This window comes from Leptodactylus fuscus, chromosome 3, assembly GCF_031893055.1.
Source record: "Leptodactylus fuscus isolate aLepFus1 chromosome 3, aLepFus1.hap2, whole genome shotgun sequence".
Lineage (NCBI taxonomy): Eukaryota > Metazoa > Chordata > Amphibia > Anura > Leptodactylidae > Leptodactylus > Leptodactylus fuscus.
In genome coordinates, this window is record NC_134267.1 from 228,903,951 (window position 1) to 228,922,074 (window position 18,124).

Genomic DNA, 18,124 nt, shown 5'->3' on the forward strand with positions numbered 1-18,124 from the left:
AGTTGTAACTGGAGCTGATGCTAGACCTGAAGTCTGGCTGCCGATGGTGCTGGGTGTCCTGTGTGACCCTTGGTCTCCACCTTTATCTTACTTACATCTTGGTAAATAAATGTTTCTTAGAAATACAGGCTGAGGAATCATTAATGGGATGGGGTCATCTTAACAATCACGTAAAAATTGGGTTGAAGGCGAAAGCATGAATACACAAAACGAGAACCTCATAATGAAAGTGGGAGTGAATTATCAGGTGAGTGTGGGGGTCTTGGCCTAAGAATGATATAAAGTGAGTATAGGGAAAACTATACATCATGACTTTCTGTCTTGGGTAGCAAAATATGGGTCTACAACGGGGTCTATTTTGATCTTTGCTATAGGGCTCCTTGACTTCCATGTACAATACATCATTGGATAATGGCGCAAAGATTAAGACTTACCTTTAAGTCCAATAACATGCTGAGCATGTACATAGAAATTATAGGGAGACATCTTTGGTGCTCCTGTTGAACTGGAGACATCTTTGGAGACATCTTTGGTGCTCCTGTTGAACTGGAGACATCTTTGGAGACATCTTTGGTGCTCCTGTTGAACTGGAGACATCTTTGGAGACATCTTTGGTGCTCCTGTTGAACTGGAGACATCTTTGGAGACATCTTTGGTACTCCTGTTGAACTGGAGACATCTTTGGAGACATCTTTGGTGCTCCTGTTGAACTGGAGACATCTTTGGAGACATCTTTGGTGCTCCTGTTGAACTGGAGACATCTTTGGAGACATCTTTGGTGCTCCTGTTGAACTGGAGACATCTTTGGAGACATCTTTGGTGCTCCTGTTGAACTGGAGATATCTTTGGAGACATCTTTGGGGCTCCTGTTGAACTGAATGGAGTCATTGCACGAAACTGACCAATCACCATGCTGTCTTTCTCCTGATCAGTGGCGGGCTGAGTGATTGGACGCACATTGATCTGCAAGTTGTTATTTATGAATAGGGGATATTTTTTTTGTGGGAAAGTCACTCTAGGCTGAGGCCCCACGTTGAAGAAACACAGCTTTTTGGCTGCAGATTTTGGTGCGTTTTTTGGAGCCAAAGCCAGGAGAGGATTGAGCAAGAGGGAGAAGTCTATGGGCTTCCTATATATTTACCATTCTTGTTGTAGAAATTCTTGGCTTTGGTGCAAAAACCGCAGCAAAATCTGCAACAAAAAAGTTGCATTTCGGCAATGTGGGGCCTCAGCCTTAAGTTAAAATTTTGGCCAGTTTCTGGTGTGAATTGTAATAGCTGTCTGACTGTAAGGCTAAGCACACCTCTGTTTGGAAAAATGGCATACAGAATGCAAAAAGCAAACAAGTCACGGTTATTAGAGAAAAATCAGCCAGTGCCAAAAATGGTGGCTAACAAAAAGGGGTTGTCCGAGCTATCATGCTATTATTTTGTATGGCACGCTGCCCTTTAACCATTTACCGAAGTTCAGTCTCTGCCATTTGCTTTATCCATTTCATTATATTGTATCTAGAGATGAGCGAGTACTGTTTGGATCAGCCGATCCGAACAGCACGCTCCATAGAAATGAATGGAAGCACCTGGTACTTCCGCTTTGACAGCGGCCGGCCGCTTAACCCCCCGCGTACCGGCTACGTCCATTCATTTCTATGGAGCGTGCTGTTCGGATCGGCTGATCCAAACAGTACTCGCTCATCTCTAATTGTATCCCATTCAGAATAAACCTCTTGAAAGCTTGCTATACATCACACAACCAGTGGACGGCCACGGCTAGATACACATATCACAGATATTATATAACAAAGCATTGTTATATTATGTCATATCATGGTTTTATTTTAAGATGGTCATCTCACAATGCATATCCAGGGTTAGGCCTGGTTCACATCTGCATCGGTAATCCATTCGGGGGAGTTCGCATGGGGACCCACCAAACGCACTACCGAATGCTTAGGCAAGCGGTGTGCAGTGAAAGCACACGGATCCCCATAGACTATAATGGAGTCCGCGTGCTTTCTGCACAGTGTCCGCATGAGTCATGTGGACAGGAAAGTAGATCGTGAGCTACTTTTCTGTCCAAATGTTCTGTGCGGAGAATGTGTGGAAAGCACATGGACCCCATTATAGTCTATGAGGTCTGTGTGCTTTCACTGCACACCACTTGCCAATGGTAATGTGTTTGGGGGGGGTTCCTAGGCGGACCCCCGAACTGATTACCATCACAGATGTGAACCAGGCCTTACTCTGAGCCAAGTGTAAAGGTAAGGAATGACAAAACTTTATATCAGCAGCAGTAAGGAGAAGTAAAACGTGGTATTGTAGGTGTTGTATAATAGGTGTCATATGTCATGTTGTATAATAGGCGTTTTTACACTTAGAAAGAGGACAGCAGACAAGTGGGTAAAACATTACCCAATGTGCATCAACGGTCCACACCACCACCTTTATACAGTATTCACCAGACTAATCCATGCCCCCCCTTACCGCCCGTGAGACTCTTCCCTTATTTGTGACAAACTTATTAAACCCATAAATCTTTGGGTTGAACAACCTGAACCCGAAATGAACAGATCTTGATAGGCTTGGCTACCTCTACCTGTTATGTGTCAGGGTAGATTCTCATCTGGAAACTATTACACTGTATACGATGACACTAGGATTCCGTTCCTAAGTACATTTCCCTTTACCAGGATTATGTATGGTGTTCAAGAGAGGGTTAATAATTGTGAATTGTTTTGTCCCTTCCATTCACATTATGTAGATTGATCTACAAATTACAATGCTTCAATACAGAAATGAGTTTTATATAACAAAGTACTTGTTGTTACTATATAATAGGAATGTCTATTTCTGTTCCAGATTTGTGATATAACAGGTTTTATTCCATTATCAGATGTTGCATCAATAACCAAACATGTCTGTATTGCATGCCCATGTACTTTATAATGTGGCTATCTCAGCTAATGTAATACATCTATCCAGCCCTACTCATTGAAAATAGCAACAATGTGTCAATTGTATTGTAAGAACAAATAACAGAGTAACAGCTAGTGGGGACATAAGGATATTGCATCACATGTAGCAGAGGTTGTTCAGAAACAAATTGCTACATTGTTATTGATGTTGCAACACAGTAAAATGATAGACACAATAACATAGAGACACAAAGCTCTCTCTCACCTGGAGAAAACCGGGAACACTGTGAGAATAATGTTCTTTGACTTCTCCAGTAGAGATGAGCGAACACTAAAATGTTCAAAGTTCGAAATTCGATTCGAACAGCCGCTCACTGTTCGAGTGTTCGAACGGGTTTCGAACCCCATTATAGTCTATGGGGAACATATACTCGTTAAGGGGGAAACCCAAATCCGTTTCTGGAGGGTCACCAAGTCCACTATGACACCCCAGGAAATGTTACCAACACCCTGGAATGACACTGGGACAGCAGGGGAAGCATGTCTGGGGGCATAAAAGTCACTTTATTTCATGGAAATCCCTGTCAGCTTGCGATTTTCGCAAGCTAACTTTTTCCCATAGGAATTCATTGGACAGCGCTGATTGGCCAGAGTACGGAATTCGACCAATCAGCGCTGGCTCTGCTGGAGGAGGCGGAGTCTAAGATCGCTCCACACCAGTCTCCATTCAGGTCCGACCTTAGACTCCGCCTCCTCCGGCAGAGCCAGCGCTGATTGGCCGAAGGCTGGCCAATGCATTCCTATGGGTATGCAGAGACTCAGCAGTGTTGAGCCAGTTCTGCTCAACTACACCATGTGCCGGTCAGCCCATCAGATGTAGCAGAGCCGAGTGTGCATAAGGGTTCTAGTGCACCTAGTTCCTGGGGAATCAATTTTTTTTGGAGTTTGCCACGTGATGTTCGATTCGAATCGAACACATTGAACAGCCTGATATCCGATCGAACATGTGTTCGATAGAACACTGTTCGCTCATCTCTATTCTCCAGTGCTTTCAACACCATTCAGCCAGGGCTACTGAGGGAGAATCTGGACCTTGGTGGAGTGGAACATCACCTTGTTAACTGGATCCTAGACTACCTAACTAACCGCCCTCAGTATGTGGGAGCCCGGGACTGTGTGTCTGACACTGTGATCTGTAGTACGGGGGCACCACAAGGTACAGTTCTTGCCCCATTTCTCTTCACACTGTACACTGCTGACTTTAGGCACAACTCCTCCAGCTGTTACTTACAGAAGTCCTCTGATGACTCTGCTATAGTCGGCCTTATCACTGATGGCGACGATAGGGAATACAGAGACTTAAACCGGGATTTTGTTGAATGGTGCCAGCAGAACCAACTCAGGATTAATGCTGGGAAGACCAAGGAGATGGTGGTGGACTTTAGTAAACTGAGAAGTGCTCCGACCCCGGTGGAGAGCCAAGGAACATGTATTGAGATAGTCAGGACCTATAAGTATCTGGGTGTGCTCCTCAATAATAAACTAGACTGGGCTGATCACCTGGAGGCGCTGCACAGAAAGGGCCACAGCAGACTCTACCTGCTCAGGAGGCTGAGGGCCTTCGGAGTCCAGGGGACACTTCTTAGGGCCTTCTTCAACTCTGTGGTTGCCTCAGCCATCTTTTTCGGTGTGGCCTGCTGGGGGAGCAGTATATCAACCAGGGACAGAAATAGACTTGACAGGCTGATCAGGAGGGCCAGCTCTGTCCTGGGGAGCCCCCTGGACCCAGTACAGGTGGTGGGTGACAGAAGGATACTGTCTGTGGTGACCTCCATGTGGGAGAACAAATCCCACCCCATGTATGGGACCTTGATGGGACTTGGCAGCACTGTAAGTGACCGTCTGCTTAACCCCAAGTGTGAGAAGGAGCGCTATCGCAAGTCCTTCCTTCCAACCGCGACCAGGCTGTATAATCTACATCAGACCAAGCGAAGATCACTCCGCACAGAAAAATTTATTGTAGGGTTTGAGTGAATACTTTCGGTCATAAGACCTTTCTCAGACTCTACATACAACATAAAAAATAAAAGTGTAAATAAACAAATATAATGATACATGTTAAACGTCACATGTAGGTGATGGCAAAATAAGAGGCTCTGGATTACATTACATTCATCTGATATATAAATGTCGTACGTATAAATCAAAGCAGGTATGTTAGAGGGAGGGTCTGATAAACCTATGGATGATACAAGGTAAGTAAATACCAGGGGTTATTTTTGGCAAAGTTATAGTGATCATGAAGCTCGTTGTCAGGGCTCCTTACCTCCCGTCTCGCCCGTCCAGGCCCGCAAAGTGGTCAAATTGCAATGGATAGATGCCAAATGAGCAGAGTATATGTGCAGCAAACAGAAATAAAAAGCCCACGGCTGTATAAAATGGCACGTCTGCTCGGCATCCCTTCGGGTAGTTAAAAATGGCGCCGGACCCATGTGATTGGTCCGCGTGGTGATGCTCATATGGAGCGATGTGCTCTATAGAGGAAGAGCGGTGACATAACGTTGTGTGATGTTCTATAGAGGAGCTATCCCAGCATGAATGAATCTCAGTGGATAATATAGATAGTAATACCAGGTAATAGAGAGTAAGAGACGCAATCAACCAGGGTTATAGAGAATAAGGAATGACATTGACACCTACAATAAGAACAAATAACACCTACAGTGTTGGCCAAAAGTACTGGCACCCCTACAATTCTGTCAGATAATACTCAGTTTCTTCCAGAAAATGATTACAAGCGCAAATTCTTTGGTATTATTATCTTCATTTAATTTGTCTTCAATGGAAAACCACAAAAAGAATTGTCAAAAAGCCAAATTGGATATAATTCCACAGCAAACATAAAAAGGGGGGGGGGGGACAAAAGTATTGGCACTGTTTGAGAAATCATGTGATGCTTCTCTAATTTGTGTAATTAACAGCACCTGTTACTTACCTGAGGCACCTAACAGGTGGTGGCAATAACTAAATCACACTTGCAGCCAGTTAAAATGGATTAAAGTTGACTCAACCTTTGTCCTGTGTCCTTGTGTGTACCACATTGAGCATGGAGAAAAGAAAGAAGACCAAAGAACTGTCTGAAGGCTTGAGAAGCAAAATTATGAGGAAGCATGAAAGTGGAGAAAACATGGAAAAGAAATAAAGATAAAATAATAATAAATAGACCAAAAAAAAAAAAAAAAAGAGAGACATAACAAAATACCCCGCATCTGTATTTGTTTTGCTCACCGTTTTTATTCTGAAAAAGTTTCATATGATATTACAATACAGGTTTACTTAATTATTAAAAAACAATATATATAACAATGCAAATACTTCTTAGCTTTATAATGCAATATATTTATTTATATAAAAGTAACCCATAAGGAAAGCTTTACTAATATATTTCATATTGGACCTTGTTCCTTTCAAGGATGTTCACCTGTGACCTATGTGCTATACATGTCTTCTGCCTACCAACTCCTGAAATCTTGTTTCGGAACGGCTAGGCCTAAAGATTAGAGTGACTTGCTTGTTGTTTCGATCACATAATTCTTTTTGTACAATTTACTGTATGTCACATGCTGAGCTTGCGGAGTCAGAGTCATGAAGTTGGAGTCGGAATCAATTTTGAGTGGCGTAAGCAAAAATTGCTGACTAATTAAAAATAATATAATTATATCATAAAATGATTAATATTGCATAATTAATTAGAGGCATAGTTTGTTGTATATTTATTTTTATACAAATGTAATCAATGGCTATTTAATGAATTAGGGGGATTTATGGAGGAATCAGAGCAACAGTTGGAGTTTGAGTTAGGCTTGGTTCACATCTGCGTTTGGTAATCCGTTCGGGGAGACAGCATGGGGACCTCCGCGAATGGAATACCAAACGCACTGGCAAGCGGTGAGCTTATGAAAGCACACAGACCCCATAGACTATAATGGGGTCCGTGTGTTTTCCGTGTGGTCTCCGCATGGAACATGCAGACAGAAAAGTACTTTCCTCTCCGCATGACTAGTGCGGACACTGCGCGGAAAGCACATGGACCCTATTATAGTCTATGGGGTCCATGTCCTTTCACTGCTCACCACTTGTCACTTTGTTTGGTATTCCGTTCAGGAACAAATTACCGAACGTAGATGTGAACCAGGCCTTAGGCTTTGGGAAAATTGAGGAGTTGGAGTGAAAGTCGGTGGTTTGGTCTACCTATATCACAGCCGTGGTCACATATATGTATGCCAGCTCTCCTACTAGAGTGATATCGATTGTAAGGGAACATTCTTATGGTTAGTTGTCAGAAATTTGTTTTTTAAGAACCCCTATTTTTGGAATACGATTCAGACGTCTCCATCTCTTTCATTGCCACGTTTTTCTTTTTCATGTATTTCAATATTTTGGTTACATCCCCTCTATCTCTGAGTCTCTATTTGTTGTAACTCTGTTTCTACGTAAACTGTTTTTATCCACCAGATGTTTTTTAAGTTTTTGGACAACCTTCAATATACCTTACACAGGATCATGAACTCTGACCCCAATCCTTGGCCATTTTCCCACTTTCTCTTTTCCAACAGTATGTTTATTCTGAGACTAAAACACGAGGATTATTTACAAAAACAGTAGTGTGCATTCTACTGAAATTTCTCCTGATCTTTGTACCCTTGGTGGGGTGAATCTAAAAACATGTTTCAGGGGATCAAAAAGGAAGGAGCATTGTTTATTCTTCCAGTTCTCTACCTTGAATCCAGATACGACAAGACCATGTGGTGACCCGCAGGGAAGGTCCGCACCAGTCCAGATTATTAGTTATGTGACCTCTGACCATTAGGGTAAGTTCAGACAGGGTTTTTTGGACCCGAACCTGAGGCGGCCTCCTGTCCAAAAACCGTGTAGCCGCGACTGAAAGCCAGTGCACTCCGCTCCGGATTAGGCCCAATGAATGGGTGTGTCTTCAGGCCGAATTGCGAGGCGAAATGGCCAGAAGAATGAGCATCTCGCTTCTTTTTTCAAGGAGCCGGCTTCATTCTTCAGGCCGTTTCACCTCGCGATTCGGCCTGAAGACACACCCATTCATTGGGCCTAATCTGGAACGGAGTGCGCGGCTGGATGCCAGTGCCTGCACAGCTCCCATTGATTTCAATGGGAGCTGTCTTTTTGGTCAGGGTTTTGAGGCGGATATGGCCTCAAAATCCAGACCAAAAATCTCAGTGTGAACTTACCCTTAAGTACACAACAACCAAAGGTGAGACAAACCTCCTTCACTCGTTGTATATACGATAGGTCTCCCCTGTATTCACTGGAATATGAAGTTCAGAACAAAATAATGTAACGCCAGATCTGTTAAATAATTTTAACTCACTGAATTGAACAATTTCAATGTTTTTACCACTCAATGGGAAACATAAATATGAGAAGTGTCTAACAATAGATATTACTAAGTTTCTTATATTCAGCTGTGTTTTACATAAAGTGCATGGGACATAACATACAAATAAGAATTCCTTAATGGAAAACTTGATACTCTAATGCCGCCATTTGGAAGTTGGGTCCTTATTAGAGATGAGCGAACAGTGAAATGTTTGATATTCGATATTCGTTTCGAGTTGCCGCTCAATATTCGACTACTCAAATTGAATATCGAATCCTATTATAGTCTATGGGGGGAAAATGCTCGTTTCAGGGGTAGGCAACGTTCGATCAAATTATACTTACCAAGTCCATGAGTGAGGGTCGGTCTGGATCCTCCTAGAAGTCTTCTCCCTGCAGCTTCCCCGCAGTGTCTTCGGGCTCTGAATTCACTCTGCCAGGCATTGGGCCTGGCCGGAGCCGACTGCGCATGCCCGCACTACAAGTGGACATGCGCAGTCGGCTCTGCCCAGGCCCGATGCCTGGCAGAGTGAATTCAGAGCTGGAAGACGCCGCGGGGAAGCTGCACGGAGAAGACTTCTAAAGGTAGGAGAAGAACCAGCATTGATTGGCCGACTGTATAACATTCGGCCAATCAATGGTGGTTCTGCATCAAACTTTTCCATTCGAATAGCGAGTGGTACTCGATCGAGTACGAGTATTTCGAACACTGTAGTATTCGATCGAATACCTGACTAGCTGACTATAAGCAAAGGTCTGGTAAGAGAGCACTTAGCCAAGTTACAGGAAACCAAGTCCCCAGGACCAGATGATTTACACCCTAGAGTCCTGAAAGAGACAGCAGAGGAAATAACAGAACCCCTTGCTATAATCTTCGGTAAGTCATGGGAAACAGGAGTGGTCCCTTTAGATTGGAAAAGGGCAAATGTTGTCCCCATCTACAAAAAGGGGAAAAGGGACGATCCAGGAAATTACAGGCCGGTAAGTCTGACCTCGATAGCAAGAAAAATCTTTGAGCAAATTGTCAAGGAACATTTACTTCGGTACCTGGATGGGAAGGCATTAATTAACCAGAGCCAGCACGGCTTTATGACCAATAAATCTTGTCAGACTAACCTGATTTCCTTCTACAACAAAATCACTGAATGGTTGGACCAAGGGAATGCCGTGGACATAGTATATCTTGACGTCAGTAAGGCATTTGATAAAGTATCACATAACCTTCTTATTGAAAAAATGATTAAGTATGGCTTTGACAAAAAATCAGTTAGGTGGATTCACAACTGGCTTAATGATCGGGCACAACGAGTAATACTAAATGGCTACACATCGAACTGGAAGAAAGTCAAAAGCGGGGTGCCGCAGGGCTCTGTTCTGGGCCCAGTACTTTTTAATATCTTTATAAATGATCTGGACGATGGAATTATTGGGGAACTCATAAAATTTGCAGATGATACGAAGATAGGAGGAATAGCCAACACTAGAGAGGAGAGAGAGTGTATTCAAAAGGACTTAGACACACTGGAACAATGGGCTGAGGCGAACAAAATGGTATTTAACAGGGACAAATGCAAAGTTCTACATCTGGGTAACAGAAATGTAAAAAACATATATAGTATGGGAGGAATAGAACTAAGTGATAGCATAGGGGAAAAGGACTTGGGCATAATAGTAGATCACAAATTCAACATGAGCCAACAGTGCGGTGCTGCTGCAAAAAAGGCTAATAAAATTCTGGGTTGTATTAAGACAAGCATTGAATCTAGATGAAGAGAGGTCATTATTCCGCTGTACTCTTCCCTGGTCAGACCACACCTGGAATACTGTGTACAGTTCTGGGCGCCTCAATTCAAGAAAGACATCGATATATTGGAGCAAGTCCAGAGAAGAGCAACCAAAATGGTGGAAGGTCTGCAAACCATGTCCTATGAGGAGCGGCTAAAAGAATTGGGATTGTTTAGTTTGCAGAAGAGAAGGCTGAGGGGAGATTTAATAGCAGTCTACAAATATCTGAAAGGTAGTCACAGTGCAGAGGGATCTACCCTATTCTCATTAGCACAAGGAAGTACAAGAAGCAATGGGATGAAACTAAAGGGAAAGAGATACAGATTAGACATTAGGAAAAACTTTCTGACAGTGAGGGGAGTGAGAGAGTGGAATAGGCTGCCACGGGAGGTGGTGGGCGCTCCATCAATGGAAATCTACAAGCGGAATCTGGATAAACATATAGCTGGGATGATTTAGGAAAACCTGAACTCGCAGGGGGTTGGACCCGATGGCCCTTGAGGTCCCTTCCAACTCTACCATAAGAAATAAGAAATAAGAAATGAAACCTACTCGATCGAATACTACTCGCTCATCTCTAGTCATTATAGATCAGTCCCTTTAACTTGTGATTAAAGTCAAATATCTTTCCAAAAAGAAGACCTATCCATAAGGTGCTACCTTCCAAAAGGTGGGGCTAGAGCAAGCTTTCCTTGACTATCATGAAGAACTTATAATCAGACAGCTGTTTTGGGGTTATTGCCCCTTGTCAGTGCAAGGCAGAGTACTAGATGGCTAGGTGCGAGGCCATAGAGGTGGGTCAGGAGGGGTACTAGATTGTAAAGACATATGAGAAGGGCTTATTACCCTGTCATTTTGTCTGTACACAAACCCAACGATTTGTAAAGTGCTGAGGAATACGTTGGTGCTATATAAATAACAATATCATAATAATTATTAGTAGTACTACTATGGCTCCTTAAAAAGACTTCCTTCGCAGACAGCTTTTTCCATTTGTCTAGAGTCTTATAGGCCATAGGTGCATTGCAGGTCCCAGATCTATAGGGAATAACCTTCTAAGGTGGCGTTAGGGTAACAGGAAGTTATTTGCATATTCTTTCCCAGAATTCCCAGTAAAACAAACATGACCTGTCCGACTCTGCACGCCTGAAAAAGGTGGCTTACAAAGATGTTCTTCTTAAAGAGAAATAGTACCCCTCCTGACCCAGGTAAAGTCAATCTGAAGATTTACAGTAATTTAACTATGACCGCGAGGCAAAGCACAAATCATATGGGGTTTCGGTGCATTTGTGATTCCAATGTCAGGTGTCATGTCCACCTCAGTGACCCCTGGGGGGAAGGACAAGGTGAATTTCTGCAGAAGGCTTGTGAAAAAGATAAAGAGCTCCATTTTGGCAAGTGTCTCTCCGGCACAGGCTCTACGACCTAAAACGAAAAAAATATAACAAAAAAATTATATATAGTAATAATGTGAAACCTTACAAACCAAAGCTACAAATCCTACAAAGATACAGGATAATCAGATATTATGGCCTATTAGATGTGTGTACATATTATATATAATAATAATAAAGTCATTTCACACAATGGGACTGAGGGCCCTGCTCGCAAGAGCTTACAATCTATGAGGTAGAGGGGGTGACACAAGAGGTAGCAGGGGCGGCATTGCTTATACAGAGGTCAGACACTTTTGTAATAGAGGTGACTGTCATTACACAAACATAAGACTATATTATATATACATACAAAGGGGTCTGCCAAATCAGAAAGCAATATTTAGTAAAAGCCCCAAACATTAGAGATGAGCGAACACTGTTCGGATCAGCCGTTCCGAACAGCACGCTCCCATAGAAATGAATGGACGTAGCCGGCACGCGGGGGGTTAAGCGACCGGCCGCCGGCAAAGTGTACGTGCCAGCTGCTTCCATTCATTTCTATGGGAGCGTGCTGTTCGGAACGGCTGATCCGAACAGTGTTCGCTCATCTCTACTTACACCATCACTCAGACAAAGACTCCTAGTTCCCTAGCTATGGACTAGATATGCAAGAAGGCCGCCATTTGGTTCACCCAAGTGATCAGTCCCTACGCTGTCCATGAAAAAAAATCTCTTTTATCCATGCGCTGAATACATTTACATCCAGAAGAGGATGTGTCTAAGGATAGCTGAAAAAGTGGTCAGGTAGGTCACCACATCATGTTCTTCATGGATATAACTGGTTGCAAGTGGTTGCAACCTCTCCTGTTATATGCCCCACTCCTCCTGCTCTATCAACTGCTACAGATAAGATATTAGGTATTATCTGCTCTGATCCACCTGCTCTATAAGCTGCCACCTGCAAATAGGACACTATGTACAATTGTTAGGAGAAGGCCGGAGCCTCCACAACACTGCGGAGGTTGCTGGCCCTCTCCTTCCTGCACTCCCAAGTCCTGTGCTTCCGGGTCTCGGGATACAAGCCAAAACCTTCACAGCATTGTGTGGAGGTTGCCGGTCTCCTCCTGAGCAGGACAGAGGACTTTTGGTTTTTGGCCTAACGGAGGCCAGAGCCTATCTAAGGATAGGATGTTGGCTATTCAGTTTTTCCTCTGGTTCCTGATAGTAAGTATTCGACTATATCTGATTGTTTGTGTTTCTGACCCCCTTGCCTTGACCTCTTACCTTGCCTTTTGCCTTCTGATTTTTGTATTGTGACTGCTCCTGTTTATGACCCCGGCTTACCTTTGGATCATTGCTTCCTGAACATTGATTTTATACTTCTCTACGGCTCCTATTACCGACTCGGCCTGTCTGACCTTACCTTTGGATTTTCCACTGTTCTGCGCTGCCCTCTCGTTGATGATCCAGATTGTACGACTACGCTTGATTCCCTGCTGCCACCCGCTGACTACCCATCTCAGAATTCTGGATCCTTGGACCTGCACAGCTACCCAAAACATCTGCTAGTAAGAGATCTCAGGGTATGGTTCTACTATGATTTGTGGTGCGCTGTGCGTTTGGCATTTCCCAACTCGAACCGCTCTGCCCAGCAGCGCCGCCAGATCCATCCCCACCATCTGGGGCTCTGGTGAACACCACTGAGGGGTTGGAGTTGGTGCAGCCTGGGGGCTACTGGACACTCAGCTCTGTGTTGACCATGTTGATCAGTGTATCTAGTACTGGTTCTCACTATTGGCATCTGTTATCCTAACAACAATGCATACTATGTATAATCTACTCAGTTCTTCCTGCTCTATAACCTTCCACCCACAGATAAATAACCTGCTCAACTCTTCTTGGTCTATAATCTATATATTTTGCAAATAGAACAGTAGGTACACTCTATGCAGTTCTTCCTGTTTTACAACTTTCCACCAGCAGATAGCACATTGTATAATCTGTTCCGCTCCTCCGGCTCTATAACCTGCCGCTTGCACATAGGACACTTCACACCACCTGCTCTGCTCCTCCTGCTCTATATACAACCATCTACAGTCAGGATACAATGTACAATCTACATCCCTCCTCCTGCAGATACCTGTAAAACGTGGACCTCACAGCCTTGTGGATCCATCATCATGGACCTAATGTACCAATGTATAAAACATCTGCTGATCATGGTGAAGATTTTTGATATACCTACCTGCAGAGAACGGCATGAAGGCTTCATTCTTTCTGAAATTTCCCTTGGCGTCAAGAAAATGATTTGGATAAAATTCTTCTGGTTTCTCAAATTGAGTCTTATCTCTCAATACCGAGGTCAATAATGGAACGACATAAGTTCCCTGGGTAAACAAAAATATGATTTGTAATGTAGATTGTAGTTTTATTTTATTATATTACACTCACCGGCCACTTTATTAGGTACACCTGTCCAACTGCTCGTTAACACTTAATTTCTAATCAGCCAATCACATGGCGGCAACTCAGTGCATTTAGGCATGTAGACATGGTCAAGACAATCTCCTGCAGTTCAAACCGAGCATCCGTATGGGGAAGAAAGGTGATTTGAGTGCCTTTGAACGTGGCATGGTTGTTGGTGCCAGAAGGGCTGGTCTGAGTATTTCAGAAACTGCTGATCTACTGGGATTTTCACACACAACCATCTCTAGGGTTTACAGAGAATGGTCCGAAAAAGAAAAAACATCCAGTGAGCGGCAGTTGTGTGGGCGGAAATGCGTTGTTGATGCCAGAGGTCAGAGGAGAATGGCCAGACTGGTTCGAGCTGATAGAAAGGCAACAGTGACTCAAATAGCCACCCGTTACAACCAAGGTAACCAGAAGAGCATCTCTGAACGCACAGTACGTCGAACTTTGAGGCAGATGGGCTACAGCAGCAGAAGACCACACCGGGTGCCACTCCTTTCAGCTAAGAACAGGAAACTGAGGCTACAATTTGCACAAGCTCATCGAAATTGGACAATTGAAGATTGGAAAAACGTTGCCTGGTCTGATGAGTCTCGATTTCTGCTGCGACATTCGGATGGTAGGGTCAGAATTTGGCGTCAACAACATGAAAGCATGGATCCATCCTGCCTTGTATCGGTAACGGTTCAGGCTGGTGGTGGTGGTGTCATGGTGTGGGGAATATTTTCTTGGCACTCTTTGGGCCCCTTGGTACCAATTGAGCATCGTTGCAACGCCAAAGCCTACCTGAGTATTGTTGCTGACCATGTCCATCCCTTTATGACCACAATGTACCCAACATCTGATGGCTACTTTCAGCAGGATAATGCGCCATGTCATAAAGCTGGAATCATCTCAGACTGGTTTCTTGAACATGACAATGAGTTCACTGTACTCCAATGGCCTCCACAGTCACCAGATCTCAATCCAATAGAGGAGCATCTTTGGGATGTGGTGGAACGGGAGATTCGCATCATGGATGTGCAGCCGACAAATCTGCGGCAACTGTGTGATGCCATCATGTCAATATGGACCAAAATCTCTGAGGAATGCTTCCAGCACCTTGTTGAATCTATGCCACGAAGAATTGAGGCAGTTCTGAAGGCAAAAGGGGGTCCAACCCGTTACTAGCATGGTGTACCTAATAAAGTGGCCGGTGAGTGTATATGTTACTACAAGGGTTTGTGAAATACTTTATTTCCAAAGTTTGGACTGAAAAAGTTTGGAGAGAAACAAAAACTTATGGATGAACCACACATATTCAGTGACACTCTTGAGATGTTTGCTCAGCACAAGTGATGTGGTGGAAGCACTGTTATTAATGGTTGCAGGCTCTCCTAATAAGGTGGGTCTTGAGGGTCTTCATGAAAGTGATTGTGGGGGACAGTCTTATATATCGTGGTAGAACATTCCAGATTATAGGAGATGCACTGGAGAAGGTGGTTGTATGAAGAGTAGGCAAGACCAGAGAGAAAAAGGAGGTCTTGAGAGGATCTGCAATTATGTGTGGAGTGGTAGTGGGAGACGAGGTCAGATATATGTAGTGGGTAGGGTTGAGCGATCGGGATTGGAAAAGATCGGATCCCGATCGGCAATCGAGCAAATTTCACGATCGGGATCGGCTGGAAAATGATCAAAAATCGGATTTTAAAATCTCAAGATCGGCTCAACCCTAAAAGTGACTTTTCCCATAGAGAAGCATTGACTAGGGTTGAGCGATCAGGATCAGAAAAGATCGGATTCCGATCGGCGATCAAGCAAATTTCACGATCGCGATCAGGATTGGGATTGGCTGGAAAATGATCGGAAATCGGATTTTAAAATCGATCCTGAAATCTCAAGATCGGCTCAACCCTAGTAGCGGGGACAGGTTGTGGATGGGCTTTTATGACCTTGTTGTGGTTAGGGTCAGGGGATAATCATACACATTAGGGAGAGTGTGTGCCTACATAGGCAGTACGGAGACTTACAAGTCATTCCTGCTCCGCTAGGGATTCTGGGTAAAAAATATGCAAATCTATTCTCCAGGATGTAATGCTGAGGATGGCCCAATAGGCCGAAACAGCGCTGTCCATAGCTGGGAATCTGTTCCTTTTGGAATGGAAATACTAATTTGGCAATTAAATCTGCATCATGATTAAATAGACTTTTTAACTGAGTCATGCATGATGTTAGGGATGTTGCCCTCTAGAGGGCGGCGTACAGAGTGCACTGTTCTCCTAATTACATCCTGGAGAATAGATTTGCATATTTTTTACCTTGTTGTGGTTAGCAAGTTTACTTAACTTGTGATAGACATATCTGGTCTAGCCTGAAGGACACAACTGTACCTGCTCAGGTCATGTATAGAGATGAGCGAACAGTGTTCTATCGAACTCATGTTCGATCGGATATTAGGCTGTTCGGCATGTTCGAATCGAATCGAACACCGCGTGGTAAAGTGCGCCATTACTCGATTCCCCTCCCACCTTCCCTGGCGCCTTTTTTGCTCCAATAACAGCGCTGGGTAGGTGGGACAGGAACTACGACACCGGTGACGTTGAAAAAAGTAGGCAAAACCCATTGGCTGCCGAAAACATGTGACCTCTAATTTAAAAGAACAGCGACGCCCAGCTTCGCGTCATTCTGAGCTTGCAATTCACCGAGGACGGAGGTTTCCGTCCAGCTAGCTAGGGCTTAGATTCTGGGTAGGCAGGGACAGGCTAGGATAGGAAGGAGAAGACAACCAACAGCTCTTGTAAGAGCTAAATTCCAGGGAGAAGCTTGTCAGTGTAACGTGGCACTGACGGGCTCAATCGCCGCAACCCAGCTTTCCCAGGATCCTGAATGGAATACACTGTCAGTGTATTCCCGTATACCCGATATATACCCCGATACCCGTTCCAACGGTGTGCCCCCCCACCTTCACCCCAGAAATACCCTGCAAGTCCCCTAGCAATAGAATTGGGGCTATATACACCCACAATTTTTACTACTGGTATACAGTGCCATTGTCTGACTGGGAATTCAAAGAATATATTGGGAATACAAATACCCTCATTTCTTGCTACTGCCATATAGTGCCAGTTTCTGACTGGTAATTCAAAGAATATATTGGGGTTACGTGCACCCACAATTTTTACTACTGGTATACAGTGCCATTGTCTGACTGGGAATTCAAAGAATATATTGGGAATACAAATACCCTCATTTCTTGCTACTGCCATATAGTGCCAGTTTCTGACTGGGAATTCAAAGAATATATTGGGGTTACGTGCACCCACAATTTTTACTACTGGTATACAGTGCCATTGTCTGACTGGGAATTCAAAGAATATATTGGGGTTATAAATACCCTCATTTCTTGCTACTGCCATATAGTGCCAGTTTCTGACTGGGAATTCAAAGAATATATTGGGGTTACGTGCACCCACAATTTTTACTACTGGTATACAGTGCCATTGTCTGACTGGGAATTCAAAGAATATATTGGGGTTATAAATACCCTCATTTCTTGCTACTGCCATATAGTGCCAGTTTCTGACTGGTAATTCAAAGAATATATTGGGGTTACGTGCACCCACAATTTTTACTACTGGTATACAGTGCCATTGTCTGACTGGGAATTCAAAGAATATATTGGGAATACAAATACCCTCATTTCTTGCTACTGCCATATAGTGCCAGTTTCTGACTGGTAATTCAAAGAATATATTGGGGTTACGTGCACCCACAATTTTTACTACTGGTATACAGTGCCATTGTCTGACTGGGAATTCAAAGAATATATTGGGAATACAAATACCCTCATTTCTTGCTACTGCCATATAGTGCCAGTGTCTGACTGGGAATTCAAAGAATATATTGGGGTTACGTGCACCCACAATTTTTACTACTGGTATACAGTGCCATTGTCTGACTGGGAATTCAAAGAGTATATTGGGAATACAAATACCCTCATTTCTTGCTACTGCCATATAGTGCCAGTTTCTGACTGGGAATTCAAAGAATATATTGGGGTTACGTGCACCCACAATTTTTACTACTGGTATACAGTGCCATTGTCTGACTGGGAATTCAAAGAATATATTGGGGTTATAAATACCCTCATTTCTTGCTACTGCCATATAGTGCCAGTTTCTGACTGGGAATT

The 18,124-nt window shown here is 43.6% G+C and overlaps 1 protein-coding gene across 1 annotated transcript in view; it reads right to left on the reverse strand.

The window, feature by feature from the left end:
• Positions 1-11,345: 11,345 nt before the first annotated feature.
• LOC142198588 (cytochrome P450 2K6-like) overlaps positions 11,346-18,124 on the reverse strand; it is a 28,675-nt gene continuing 21,896 nt past the window's right edge. Inside the window, exons 8-9 of the mRNA XM_075269617.1 lie at positions 13,730-13,871; positions 11,346-11,533 (exon numbers count right to left, since the gene is read on the reverse strand). Coding sequence (XP_075125718.1) covers positions 11,346-11,533; positions 13,730-13,871 — 330 coding nt within the window. The remainder of the gene's footprint in view (positions 11,534-13,729; positions 13,872-18,124) is intronic.